This window comes from Entelurus aequoreus, linkage group LG23 (assembly GCF_033978785.1).
Source record: "Entelurus aequoreus isolate RoL-2023_Sb linkage group LG23, RoL_Eaeq_v1.1, whole genome shotgun sequence".
In the NCBI taxonomy this organism is placed as follows: domain Eukaryota; kingdom Metazoa; phylum Chordata; class Actinopteri; order Syngnathiformes; family Syngnathidae; genus Entelurus; species Entelurus aequoreus.
In genome coordinates this window covers 16,435,068-16,450,402 of record NC_084753.1, presented here as the reverse complement: position 1 = coordinate 16,450,402, position 15,335 = coordinate 16,435,068, and the positions used below count along the sequence as shown (strand labels likewise).

General features: G+C 39.9%; 1 protein-coding gene across 1 annotated transcript in view; it reads left to right on the top strand.

Moving 5' to 3' along the window:
- Nucleotides 1-15,335, top strand: part of susd6 (sushi domain containing 6) — a 64,305-nt gene that overhangs the window by 43,299 nt on the left and 5,671 nt on the right. The window contains exons 3-5 of the mRNA XM_062034749.1: nucleotides 8,069-8,266; nucleotides 11,594-11,788; nucleotides 11,876-12,014. Of these exons, the coding sequence (XP_061890733.1) occupies nucleotides 8,069-8,266; nucleotides 11,594-11,788; nucleotides 11,876-12,014 (532 nt within the window). The remainder of the gene's footprint in view (nucleotides 1-8,068; nucleotides 8,267-11,593; nucleotides 11,789-11,875; nucleotides 12,015-15,335) is intronic.

Here is a 15,335-nt window from a genome sequence, read left to right as displayed (position 1 = left end):
TGTGGTATGCATTGTTGCTTGCTGCTCATAAATCTCCCCATTGTTGTTGTCCACCGTTTCTCTCTCTCGCTCTCACTCTGAGAAACTAAAGTATTAGTTGATGTGCTACTCAACATGTCTGTTTTAGCTTCTTCTCAAAGTGGCTGTGCTTTGTGTTAGGTATGTCTTTTTGTGGTCTCTTTGCTCTTAAATCATACCCTTACTGCACGACTACATACTGTACATTCACATTTGTTGTTATTGTCTTTTCCTGTCAGTGGTCAACACAGCAAGTCAATCACATGATTTGTGTTTACGCCACATGCTAGACCTTATTTAACCTTTCTATTCATCCAAACTTGGGACCTTAAGTGGACATATCCAAAGGCTTGGAGTTGGGGCCGGGAATCAAACCCGCGCTGTCTGTGCATGAAATTTAGTAGTGTGTATCATTACATTAACTTATTTTTTTCCGTTATTTTGCTGTTTTAGTCACCTTGTGGGGACCATGACAACGCATGTCATCCAGTTATTCAACATTGAGTGAAAAGCCAGAAAATGATAGTACATGAAGGCAGGAGTTAGAGGGAAAAAATGATGTTAACAATTAGACTTGGCGCACTTAAAATCTTTTCATTTTTTCAAAAATCAACATTGTGCGTAATCATTCTGGTTGTGCTTACCGACCTTGAAGCAATTTAATTTGGTACATGGTGTAATGATGAGTGTGACCAGTAGTAGATGGCAGTCACACATAAGAGATACGTGTGGACTGCCTGTTCAATAAATTATGCTAACAAGTATCCGTAAGCAAGCAACACCAAAACTTTAGATTTTCCATTAAGAATATATAGAACAACACACAAAAATATGTCAAAAATTTTTATTACGACTTTGGTGAGCTACCAAGCTCCACCGCTTGATGGAACGCGGAGCATTGCGGCTACCGTAGCCAGGCGTACTGTGCTTCAACATACGGGTATTACTATCGTGTGTGTATAAGGACCCCAAAATGGCATCTTTTAGGAGACATGTTATTTGGCGTTTTGTTTTGCAATAATATGCCAAACCAACTTGTCTTACCTATTGGTACCTGCTGATGTGTGTTTGGGATGTGCATAAGTCACGAAAATGTGCACACGTCCGTCATTGTAGTCAGCGCCATAGTCAACAAGCTCCTTCTTTTTCTCTGTCCTCTTGTTGTGGGGCATTTATCCTCCGCTGTTGCCATTTCTAATACAAAGTATAGTACAGTTCTAACTTCTATCTGTCAGTAGACTCGCTATGGAAGCGTAAAAACTACCGGTACAGCAAAAATTATGATGATAAGACGCTGTCGAAGTGGAAGCACGTAAATAAGACCACAAAACAGCACATTTCAGAAGAGAATGTCAGAAAGCGGCTTGAAGATGGTCTGTAAAACATAATTTATGCAAAATTTTGTGACGATCTGTCACTTCATTTCTGTTTGTGCTTCCTTGTTTTGCGTTTATTTCCTATCAGTGCTCTTATTTTGGTTATATTTCCTGCTTGGCCCGCTGAGCGCTGTTTTTCTCCTCACCTGCTGTTGATTGGCAGCCGGTCCACACCTTTTTGCCTGTCTCGCGCGCTTCTTAGTGCTCGAGGCTTGACTATTGTTTGTGAACTCTTACGTGCAAGACTGCTTTCTCTCTGTTTGAATTATATTAAAATCCTCCTCCTGGTTCCTGCATCCTAAGGTCACAAATACTGCAGCCATGCAGTACAACACATTTAGACCTAAGAACCACCATTACATGTTATGTAGACCACAAGGAAGTGTTTTAAATGTAGAAAAAAATCATAATATGACCCCTTCAAAATGCGCTTCATAATCTGGTGCGCGTTTTGTATGAAAATAGACCTGGTCATCGGCAGTGCGCTTTATAATCAGGTGCGACCTGCGGTTAAAAAATTATGGTAAATATTATACATTTGGTCGACGATTTATAGTTATAGTTCTATCATGATAATGCACGTTGATGACACATTCTAGCTGTGTCTGCAAATTTGACAGTGACAATCGAACAAACGTGTCAACGCAATGTAGGATTCTAGCTAGCGGCTAACCTCCCTACACGGGGCAAACCCAATTCGAAGTCAGCAATCCTTTCCTCCAAATTAACTAAGTTTCTAACAAGTATCATCCCCAGAGGACATGGAATAGCCAGACATGCTACACTACACAGAGAAGGAAAATATGCTAACCGCTAATCGCAAGCGAGAGCTTGAATGTAAACAAAGGTGGGTCTTTATTTCTTTAGTCCTCTTGCACAAAGCGCGTAGAGCCAATCCTGGCAACCAGGTCTCTCCATTTGGGTGGCTCGTTACTACATACTATTTGGTATCATTATAATCAATATTTGTATCAGGTCTATACCACAGTGGTTAGAATTATATTTTCACTCGCTTCAATGGCAAAAACCTAAAGGATTTAAATCCAAACCAATAGTTAGAAATAGTTAAAAAAATATATATGAATTGATATTCATACACTGCTGTCTTGTGTTTTTGTCTGGTAGTTGTGATAAAAAATGTAACAATTCAATGATCTTGAAAATTATAAGTATCAGTATCAGTAGTGGTACGTATGGCTAATACTGCCCTTGTGACTACTTGATATTGAATCAAGTTTGATACCCACATTTGTAGTATCGCTTAAAACTAATGTAAATTACCCAAACAACAGAAGATTAAATGCTTATTACATTTTAACAGAAGTGTAGATAGAACCATGTTTATCAGAAAGTTACCAGCTATTAACAGTATATTAGCAAGTAGATTATTAATAGTTTTGAGAAAATAATACAAACAGAAAAGTACTGTGTGTATTTTGTAATGTATATGTTACTGCATATGTCAGCAGCCAAATTAGGAACCGATTTCGAAATGCTTATATTATCATTTATATACCAAATAATATGTCATAATATATATGGTTATCGCAGGAGGCTGCGATGTATATCGCGATATAGATGTTAGGCCATATCGCCCACCCCTACTGTGTCATTACACATTTTTGTTTTCCATTATTTTTGCTGTTTTAATCACCTTGTGGGGACCATTATGACATACAGTATGTCATCCAGTTTATTCAACAAAGACTGAAAAGCCAGAAAATTATCTTCAGGAAGGTAAGAGTTCGAGGGCAAACTGTGATGATAACAATAACACAATAGTAACTACAAATACAGTGTGGGCAGAGCGACACGTGCTGACTGAGTTAATGGAGTCCCAGATGATTAAAGAAGGCCAGTGGGATGCTTTTTGTAGGTCACCGCTATACATTTTTTTGTACATCTTTCCACACATTGCACAAACTGAAGACAAGCCACACATATGCCTGCCATGGCGGCCTTCAACGTAGCGTTACAATTCACTGGAAGTGAATTCATTATTAGGAATTCATGTGATGTGGTCTCTTGGGGTAAATTGCCCAGCACTATAATGACATTCGCTCCCCAGAGCCTCGGTCTAACAGCACAAGCTTTTCCTGGCATGAGAGTGGAAGCCTGGCCGACTGGGCTTCTTAAGGACCACTAGTTTTAAAATGGAGCCACGTTTTTCCTGGCTTCAGGGTTTGCTTCGACGGCACCCACTCACCTCTGTTAAATGATCTGTGTGCATGGCATGTTCCCATGGGGAGGTACCATTGCCATCTGTTAATCCTTCTAGGCTTAACAATAACATACACTAGGTTTATTTAAGTCTACTCATTTAAAAAATGCCAAAGAGAGCATATTTCTGTACACACATTTATATTACGCATTTCTCAGCGTTTTCTTCCCAGTGATATGCATGACCATGTCTCTGTTTTCAACAAGCAGCTGCATTTACATATTGAATGGACAGTGATCTGATTACTTTGAAGCTTTGTTTGGAAGAAGCTGCCTCCTGAGGGTTTTTCGGTGGTCCACTGCTGACTCACAACATGGGGTCATCAATTCATCACCTTTCCTCATCCCATTAGCACCCTCTCCTCTTTAGTGAGCGTTTAAGTAGCCCAGCCTGCAATTACTCAAGCCACACTGGAGAGGACTTGAATGACAACCATTTATATACACAAATCCAAACCGTGTTGAGCAAACTATCAATTTATGTCAAGGCTTAACACATGTTTAATAGAGGATTAGTGGCTACATGTATAAGTAGATAGTATCTGTTTATCCTTTTGCATCTATATTTTAATCTTCTATTTATAGTACACACAGACGCCAAAAATGAGTCCCGAGGTAAAGTCATGACACACGTTTGCGTGTTTGCTTATAACCTTGTGCTGCCAGTTTAGAGTCCAGTTATTCCACAGACGTTAGAGGAAGTAAGAATTGCTCTGATGATAACACACCTTGGGGAAAAAAATGTGTTGGTGGCCTTGTTTTTTCCAATACACCTTTATTTTCATCTTGATTATTATATTTTGGTACCGGTGCCAAAATGTATTTGGATACTTTTCGATACTTTTGAAAATTAAGGGCACTCCAAATTAATGTCATTATTTTAACTGAAAATCTTATGATACATTAAACATTATTGTAATCAAAGAACAATTTTGGAATTTAATAACATAGTGAACATACGAGACAACTTCTCTTTTAGTAATCAGTAAGGGTTACAAAGGCTCCGAATTTGACTGCTGACGCATGTATTAACATATTGTGTCATTTTCCATTGTATTATTTTGTCAAAATTATGAGGGACAAGCGGTAGAAAATGGATCATTAATCTACTTCTTCATTTACTGTTAATATCTAGTTGCTCTCTGTTTTACCATGTTCTGTCTACACTTATGTTAAATAGTAATGGGTTATACTTGTATAGCGCTTTTCTACCTTCAAGGTACTCAAAGCGCTTTGACAGTATTTCCACATTCACCCATTCACACACACATTCACACACTGATGGCGGGAGCTGCCATGCAAGGCGCTAACCAGCACCCATCAGGGGCAAAGGGTGAAGTGTCTTGCCCAAGGACACAACAGACGTGACTAGGATGGTAGAAGGTGGGGATTGAACCCCAGTAACCAGCAACCCTCCGATTGCTGGCACGGCCACTCTACCAACTTCGCCACGCTGTCCCCTAGTAATAAGCACTTATTCTTCTGTTGTTTGGATACTGTACACAAGTTTTGGTTGATGCTAAAAATGTGGGTATCGTTCCAATACCAAGTAGTTACAGGATCATACATTGGTCATAATAGAAGTCCTCATATTTCCTGAGATTATAAACAAAAAAATTACAAAGGATTTTGTGATATTAAAAATACAGATGTGATCATTGTTGTATTGACTATATATGGCTCTTGTACTTGATATCGTTACAGTCGTATTTGTATAAATCCACCCATTTGTTTACATTCAGGAGCACTAGATTGCTGTTAGCGGTTAGTGATTGTATCCTTCTATGGTGTGTAGTGAAGCATGTTTAGCTATTCCTTATCTGTCAGGGATGATAATTGTAAAAAACATAGTTTATTTGTCGCTATTGGAGGCGACGATTAGTGATTTAAAAGTAGCTAAAATACTGTTGAGGGGCATTAGCCGCTAGATAGCCATGTTTTAAAGCACCGCTTGCAGAGCGGCGCTTCAGTGTTTATAGCTTCACCTTTATTGTTAGTTTTAATTTAAAATATGTCCGTTGTCCCTCTTCCAAAAGGATTCCAAAGCGTGGCCACCGCTGCTGCTCACTGCTCCCCTCACCTCCCAGGGGATGAAGAAGTTTCACCACACCTATTGTGTGTGTGACAATCATTGGTACTTTAACTTTAGTCTCAATTCTGTTTCTGCTTGTAAGTACTCTGTGTGTGCGTTGAGTCTCATATTACCAGCAATGTCACCGGGCGCGCATTCATATCCATGAAAAAGAAAATGCATTAATACTGCGGAACTTTATTAGTACCAGTATACCATACAGCCCAATTATGAGTACATCTAAAGTGTTGCTAATGATTAGGCAGAATTCCCCATATAAACCACTTCCTTCGCGATGCAACTATTACTGTATATCTGTTTCCTCACGGTCATCTAGCCACTTGAGGCGATAATAACGAAAGTAAAGTCATCCTGCTGCCACTCCGTTTACACAGGTGCTCGGATATCAAGTCAGACCCGCACCACTGAACCCCAGATTTGCAGCTCCAAGCGTGTGTGTTTGTGTGTGCATCAGCCTCATCTTGTCTTCGTTGGCAGGCGCAGAGCTTCAGAGCTGCCGCACGCAGTCGGAGATAATGTGTGACGTTGCAGCGGAACAAAGACAGTCTAATGCGCACGGAATCAATTATAACTATATCTGATATGGCACGCCTTTTCACATGTGAGTCCACCGAAGGGACTTGAGGCCACTGTTGGCACACAGCAGGGCGGACGACACCACACCTGCCATTTTGATACCATGCCGCTCCCTCCTGCGCAGTGGAATTGTAGCCTAGATTCAAGGAACAATTCCACTGAGCTTTAATTATCTGCTCCACCTGTCAACTTGACTGAGTTTCCTGGTGAAAAGTTATTTGACCTGATGGTAGCAGCATGCAGAGACTATTAGAAGTACCGTATAGGGTTGCACAATATAAATAATATACATTTGGCCGACGATAGAACATTTGATACTATCGTCATGTCGTAATACTATCATCATGTCGTAATAATGCATGTTGATGACACATTATAGCTGTGTCCCAATGTAGCGTCTTCGCAAGCGAGCTAGCAGACAACGTCGCTCCACAAACTATTCTTTTAGGTCAGCATGGTGGAAAATAAGCTAAGTTTTTTACAAGTAGGATGAGGAATATCTAAACATGCCACACTACACACTGTAGGAGGATACAATAAGCCATGCTAACTGCTAAGCTCGAGCTCTTCAATGTAAACAGAGGTGGGCGGATCAATACAAATATTGACAGTGACGATACCTAGTATCTGTATATATGGTTGATACTACAGTTTCTAGTCATTTTTGTTATTGTTTATAAAATCAAGTAAGAAGTACCTGGATACAGGAGGACTTTAAGGGCAAAAAAATGAGCATTTCATTCAGAGCTAATATTAGCGAATCATTTAAATAATCAATTGATATTATTGCACAGCCATCCTCTGTGTTTTTGTCTGATTATAATTGTGATCAAAAATGTAGTCATTCAATGATTTTTGACAATATTTAGTGTCAGTATCAGCCTTTTTACCCTTCCAACCATTTTTAACCAGCCTTTGTAACCCATGTTGAAATGGTTTTGTTATCATTTACATTCCAAATAATATATCTTGATTAATATCATTATCGCAGGAAGCTGCAATATAAAGGTGAATACTCCAAAAATGTGAATGTCGTGCAAAGGTTAGTTTATTCCAGCAATTAAATTTACAAAGTAAACTAATATATGACCTATCCATCCGTCCATCTTCTTCCGCTTATTCGAAGTCAGTTCGCAGGGGCAGCAGCCTAAGCAGAAAAGCCCAGACTTCCCTCTCCCGAGCTACTTCGTCTAGCTCTTCCCGGTGGATCCCAAGGTGTTCCCAGGCCAACTGGGAGATATAGTCTCTCCACCGTGTCCTGGGTCTTCCATGTGGTCTCCTACTGGTCAGACGTGCCCTAAACACCTCCCCAGGGAGGCGTTCGGGGGGCATTCTGACTAGATGCCCAAACCACCTCACGTGGCTCCTCTCGATGTGTACCTTAGTTTACCACAAGATATTTCAAGCCTTCTTTTGATTTAATTTCGATGATAATGGCTTACAGCTTTTAAAAACCTTGTATTGAAAATAAGATCACTTTGCATGTAATTAGTTTATATCGTGTATTAGTTTCACATTTGCAGTTGAATTGCTGCTGAATTTTTTTGTTTTACCTGTGTATCGCGATATAGATCTTCGTCAATATAGCTCATCCCTAGTACTCTATACAGAATTCATGCCAACCCACATTAATGTTCTTCAAATTATTTGAAACACACCAGTATGGACTTGGCCAAGTAGTTGAAAAATAAAGTTTTAGGACATAACATAAGAACAATCTTCCTTTTTCATTAGTGCTATCGAGTCCTGTCAACTAATTCCTACTCCTTAAACCTTTTTTCTGTAGGTTGTGCGCAGCCTTCTGATGTGCAGAATGGAGACCTGCTTAACCAGACCGAGGCCAACAGGGACTCCTTTCCTCCCGGCACTGTTCTGACCTATGGCTGTGAGCCTGGATACACTGCAGACGGCCCTACCAGCATCACCTGTGCCGATTCTGGTTCTGGATCCTGGTCCCATCAACCACGCTGCGTTCGGAGCAATGGTGAGCAGCTTGGCTTTCATGGAAATGCAAACAGGAACGTTTTAAACTTTTATTACACACCCCTAGTGTGTGTGTGTGCGTGCGTGCGTGCGTGTGCTGAACGAGAGGTAGCGTGTTTTCCTCCTCTGTGAAATAAGTCCGCTCTGGTATCTTTTTATGAAAAAAAGTCTGGTCTCATCACAATTAAAACTTGCCGTACTATGAAGCTTGCTTCGTCAATACTTCCAAACTTGTGAGAGCCATTAATGTACTCCTTGCAAATAGTCTCTTTTTTTTTGGCGCCACAGAGATTCCCTCCTTTTTTACACGCTGGTCTGTTGAGTTTTAGGGACTCATATTGAGTTGGCAAAATGGACCAATCTTGTGAAAACGCAAAAAAACACGGAAAAGAAGGTACACACGCCGAAGTAGTAAGTGACTAGTAGTACTGCAATGTGCAGCAAGGGAAGTGAATAAAATGCTGCATCCAGCTTTTTTTAATGATTGAAGCGTTCGGTAACATACACTTGGTTCGCACACAGAGGCACGTTTTATAACTTTGTAAATAAAGGGGTTCGTGAATTTTATTAGAGATGTAACGATAAACGATAAAACTCCCAACGGTTAGTATTATCGTTTTAAATAAAAATGATCAGAAAACCGTAATTCAAAACTGCACTTTGGTAACTCACGAATTGATTGGCGCCGGCTTGCTGGCTTTAATGCTAACATGAAAACAAGCGACATTACCGTCTTTCCCCATTAAGACACGACATTACACAATCTTAACGTATACAAACACTTTGTGTCTGAACAACTCAGCTATTCTTAAGCAGAGTGATTGTTCTATACATGAAGGAATAAAACGCTGAGGTGTCTACAACTGGAAGTGAACTCGCGTGACGTCACATGAACCGGAAGTGAAGCACCTTTATTAATAAAAAACACTCTACAACTTTTACTATATAAAAACGGAAGGAAAAAAACACATTTAAACATTCAAACTAAAATAATATGGCTTTTAAAAAGCTATGACAATATTTGTTTCTTCTGCTAAGAAAGTATATTGTGTGTCTATTTATTTGTTGTTTTTATGTAATAAAACTTAGTTAAAAGATTTCAGTGTGTGTAAGTCACCATAGTCACAGTCACCATACTGCGATAATAATGATAGCTGTGATAATTTCCATCCATCCATTTTCTACCGCTTGTCCCGTTCGGGTTTCGCGGGGGGTGCTGGAGTCTATCCCAGCTGCATTCGGGCGGAGGGCGGGGTACACCCTGGACAAGTCGCCACCTCATCAGGGCCAACACAGATAGACAGACAACATTCACACTCGTTTTCACTCACTAGGGTCAATTCCGTGTTGCCAATCAACCTATCCCGAGGTGCATGTCTTTGGAGGTGGGAGGAAGCCGGAGTACCCGGAGGGAACCCACGCAGTCACGGGGAGAGCATGCAAACTCCACACAGAAAGATCCCGGGCGCAGGATCGAACCCAGGACCTTCCTATTGTGAGGCAGACGTACTAACCCCTCTACCACCGTGCTGCCCTGTGATAATTTCGGTCACAATAATTGTGATATAACATTTTCATATTGTTACATCCCTACTTTATATATATACCCTTGTGGACACACACAAAACCACACAAACTGCATCCAGTCATACACTGCATGCATATACATAACTATATCTACAATCAAAGTTCAATATAACGCAGTCGTTGGGGTCCATAAAATCCTGATTGCGTTTACCCCAAGCGTGCGTTGTATAGAACCTTATTTTTACCTTTTTTTTTTTTCAAACTAATACAATAATACGATCCCGATTATTGGGGTGAAAACAGTGGGGGTTTGCAGACTTTACCAAGGCATAGTGGCTTTAGATTGTGAGTTCCTGTCTTGTTGAGGGTGAACAGTAGTGTGATTCTGTCTTTAAATTGTTTGAATCCTTCTCTGCGTTGTGCTTCGTTCTTGCTGGAGGGTTGAGACTGTATAATCCTATCTCGTCGCGGCTGTAGGGATGCATTTTATTTCAAAGGGACTTGCGTCCGTGATTCGTTTCAGAAACGACAACAACAACAAAAATGTTTTCTTCTTGATGTATATAGGCGGAGGAAAAAAAAGAGCCAAGCAAAGCCGAACACGGTGCAATCGAACTGTTATGTCTTTTAGGTAAATTTCACATTCATGAATGCAGAGTATTAGCATGCAAATCAAATATTTTTTGTTTTGTTCTGAATTAAAAAATGTTTACAACTGACTAATAATGACAAAGGAAAACATAAAGGCCATGATAACCTCCCACGTTATAAAAATAATAATAAAAACGATAACCATCCCAATGTTATCCCTTGCAGATGTTATGTTTCTTGTTTTTGTTAGTTTTTTGTTATTTGTTTCTCCTTTGTTTGTGTGTTACAACTTCCTGTTTATGTACAAAATACTTGATTGTCATAATTGTAATTGTTAAATGTCTGTATTGCACTGCTATTAAAATTGAAATATTTAAAAAAAAAAAAAAAAAAAGCAGAACAAACATTTCTCGCATCTGCTTTGCGTCGCTGCCGACGTGAATGACAGATTGTGCTCACACGTCACAGAATCGGCCGGGCACTATCCAACTGTAGGTCGATACAGTATTTATAGTCGATAATTTGGTGAAAAAGTATTCGGTTTACTCTGGTGGGAAAAACCGGCGAAAATTCGGGGTCCATGGCACGACGGCATTTTAAAGAAAATTGCATTATATCGGACCACGTTAGATGGAACTTTAGCTGTATATCTAGTAGGGCTGTGACTCTTTGGCACCACACGATTCGATTCAATTCTTGGTTCAGAATCGATTCTCGATTTAAAACGATTCTCAATTCAAAATCAATACTTTTTTAAAACATTGGATGCCAGTTCAATGATTAACTCCATTTCTCCATAAAATAAATGAACAGATGTAAAAAAAAAAAAAGTATATTACAAACTGTGTTTGTTTAATAAAATTCTACCCAAATATTTAATAAAGTCAAATACCAATAAGGCAACAAGAGAAGTATCACACACTCTTTTGTAAATAAATCTGTACAGCAGATATAGGCATCTACATCAACAACAACAGACAGATTAAATACATTTTAAAAAAATTAGTTTTTTTTTTTTTTTAATCCATTCAGAATTGCTACAAATAAGAATCGCGATTCATTTAAAAATAAAACAATTTTGGCACCTCTAACATCTAGTGCTTTATATCACAGTGGCAGGATTGTCCTTGTAAACCAGCGGGGCATCTCACCCAGACTGTTTTTCTGCACAGTGGGTCATGATAGTGAGAATGAAAATCTTCTCCCGCAGTGTGTTCGCCCCCCACTGAACCGGAAAATGGCGGCTACCGCTGTCACCCGCCGTCCTGCCACCACCTCACCCACAAGACCGTCATCGAGTACTTCTGCGACGAGGGCTACGCTCTGAAAGCAGACTACAAGTTCCTCACCTGTCTGAACGGCGAGTGGGACGCTCCCATGCAGATTAGCTGTCGACTCACGCAAGGTTCGACACCTCAACAAGTGTTTTTCGAGGTACCTCGTTCTGTCGTGGATTTCATCGTTTCCTTTTTATTTATTTTTCATCCCACAGACAAGGAGCCAAGCTCCCCTCTTGGCATACCTGCTCTGTCTATTGTGGCGTCCACTGCGAGCTCAGTGGCACTCATCCTGCTTTTAGTTGTGCTGTTTGTTCTCGTGCAGCCAAAACTCAAGTCGTTCCATCACAGCAGGTAAGACGGACACATTGTATTTTTACACAGTGCAATTTCCTGCATACTGGAATCCAATGTCATGCCAGCAAAACTGTCCACATAACTAGTAATTACTTAGGGGAAAGTGCTTGGACAATGGAAAGCCCCTCTGTCATGCCGAAGATGATTATTGCTGCTGGTTTATGCATAACACATTTTCACAGTCATGATTTACTTCCATAGGGAGGTACTAACTTGCAGCCACATTTGCACATCATGCCTATCAGAAAGTCTAAGCGCATTGCTTCACATTTGCTTAAATATATATTTATATAAGATAAGGCTGTGGACATATGAAAGAAAAAAACAGCTAACACCTTGTAAAACATTCAGTCTGACTCCTGGCATTGCTTCCCCTAATGGACACGACTGCAAATCTGTTCCCAGTAAAGCTGTCTTCATCCAACAGATTGCTGCAATAAAACTGCTAAATAAAGTGCCATCATTGTTCGAGGTCACATTGCCCATCACTTTTTGTACCTCAAGTGGCTCTCAACCACTTTTTTTCATCTTTTCAAAATGTCAGGACACATTTAAACATGTTTCTTTTTTTATTTTATTTTTTATCAAACTGTTCTTGCCCAGAAGCTGGGACTTTATGTAACGGATGCCAGCTGGTGTGGCTTGAAGGTTGAAGTTGTGTATATAGTTGTTCAACAGGCATGTGCACATATAGAGTCATCTCATCTTCTGCTGGAGCCCTTCTTTTCCTAATTTATTTAAAAGGGCCCTATTGTGCAAAACCAACTTTTCTTACCTATTGGTACCTGCTTTTATGTATTTGTGCCTAAGTTGCAAAAATTCGAAATCAAACCATAGAGCCATGTCGGAGAAATGTATGAAACAATCTTGCCTTCCTTCATACTTCTTCCTTACAATCTGTTTGGAATTTGCCCAAATTTTGACGTTTAGCCCAAGTGTGACATAAGCGGGTTATCCATATATGGTATAAATTTACCGCCATTGTAGTCCGATGCTGTAGTCAATAAGCTCCTTCTTTTTCTCTCTCCTCTTGTTGTGGGGCAGACTGGCTCGTATATACACATGCATCCGCCGCTGTTCCCAATTCTAATACAAATTAGCACATAGTTCGAAATTATATCTGTCAGTAAACTCGCTATGGGAGCGCTAAAAACTACAACATGGATGGGGGGAGAAGACGCAGTCGAAGTTGAGCCACGTAAATAAGACCGCCATTCTGAAGAGACGGTCAGAAAGCAGCTTGAAGATGGTCTGTAAAACATAATCTATGCAACATTTAGACCAAAGAACCACCTTTACATTACGTAGACCACAGGGAAGTGTTTTAAATGTTGAAAAAAAAAATCATAATATAACTGATTTAAATCAGTAAAAAATTATCATAGCAAGGGAGTTATCCATTTTGACAGGAGAGTAAACAGGCAGGCACATAATTGTGTTTTAATTAATAAACAGTTTTGCTTTTCTACAAATTAGACAACTTCCCTAGTTTTGTTTCAGTTAAAATCCTGATTATTGTGATTAAAGGTGGGTCTTAAAGGGGTCATATTATGATTTTTTTTCTACTTTTAAAACACTTCCTTGTGGTCTACATAACATGTAATGGTGGTGCTTTGGTCTAAATGTTGCATATATTTTGTTTTACAGACCGTTTTCAAGCCGTTTCCGGACCGCCTCTTTAAGATGCTCCGTTTTGCGGGTGGTCTCATTGCGTGTTCTATTAATCTTGGACGTATGAAGTCGAAGCTGGGAATGACGAGCCGAGTTGTGAGTGTTCCAGTTAGGAGGTCGGCCACATCCATGCAAGCTATTCCTGCGCTTACCTTATATGATTATTAACAACTAAAGGAAAAATATGTGGTTCTTCTGCAACCTTCAAAGAGGATGGATGCAGAGGAAACACAGACGCTATTGCTTGCGATGTAGAATGTATAAAACACATGAAAGATTTTAATTTACCCTCCAGTAACATTACCATATGTAAACGTCCAACAATACACTGTATGTGGCAGATTTAATGCGACAAAAAAATAGTCAGAAGAGCTTCTATTATTGTGTACACTGACGACTCTGCGGCTTTCCGAGTGGGAAATCAGACTTCAGGGAGCGTTCCAGTTAAAATTTCCCACTAGAAACCCGGAAATTCCGACTTTCTAATACAAATGGAACACACTGTTATTTACATGCCTCTCCCAGGCCAAGCCCCCTTCGATTGCGTCTCCACCCCATGTTGTAGTTTTTAGTGCTTCCGTACGGAGTCTACTGACAGATATAAATTAAAACTATACGCTACTTTTTAGCGTAGGATTTTAGCATGTACGAGCCACTCTGCCCCACAACAGGAGGTTAAATAAAAATAAGGAACTTATTGACTTGGGTAAACCTATATGGAGATATCCGCTGACGTAACTATGGCAAAGTATGTCACTAAAGTCTCAAATTCCCTACTGCTTGGAGGTGTGGAGCAAAGCAAGATTGTTTTATAAAATGCCTTCATTGTTTGATATCACATTTTTAGGACTCATGGGGATCCCAAACACACAAAAACATTTACCAAAAGGTAGAAAAGGTTTATTTTGCGTGATTAAATCCCTTTAAAGCCCTACTGAAATGAAATGGTTTTATTTAAACGGGGATAGCAGATCCATTCTATGTGTCATACTTGATCATTTCGCGATATTGCCATATTTTTGCTGAAAGGATTTAGTAGAGAACATCGACGATAAAGTTCGCAACTTTTGGTCGCTGATAAAAAAAAAGCCTTGCCTGTACCGGAAGTAGCGTGACGTCGCAGGTTGAAAGGCTCTTCACATTTTCCCATTGTTTACACCAGCAGCGAGAGCGATTCGGACCGAGAAAGCGACGATTACCCCATTAATTTGAGCAAGGATGAAAGATTCGTGGATGAGGAACGTGAGATTGAAGGACTAGAGTGCAGTGCAGGACGTATCTTTTTTCGCTCTGACCGTAACTTAGGTACAAGGGCTCATTGGATTCCACACTTTCTCCTTTTTCTATTGTGGATCACGGATTTGTATTTCAAACCACCTCGGATACTATATCCTCTTGAAAATGACAGTCGAGAACGCGAAATGGACATTCACAGTGACCTTTGTCTCCACGACAATACATCGGCGAAGCACTTTAGCTACGGAGCTAACGTGATGGCATCGGGCTTAACTGCAGATAGAAACAAAAGAAATAAACCCCTGACTGGAAGGATAGACAGAAAATGAACAATACTATTAAACCATGGACATGTAACTACACGGTTAATGCTTTCCAGCCTGGCGAAGCTTAACAATGCTGTTGCTAACA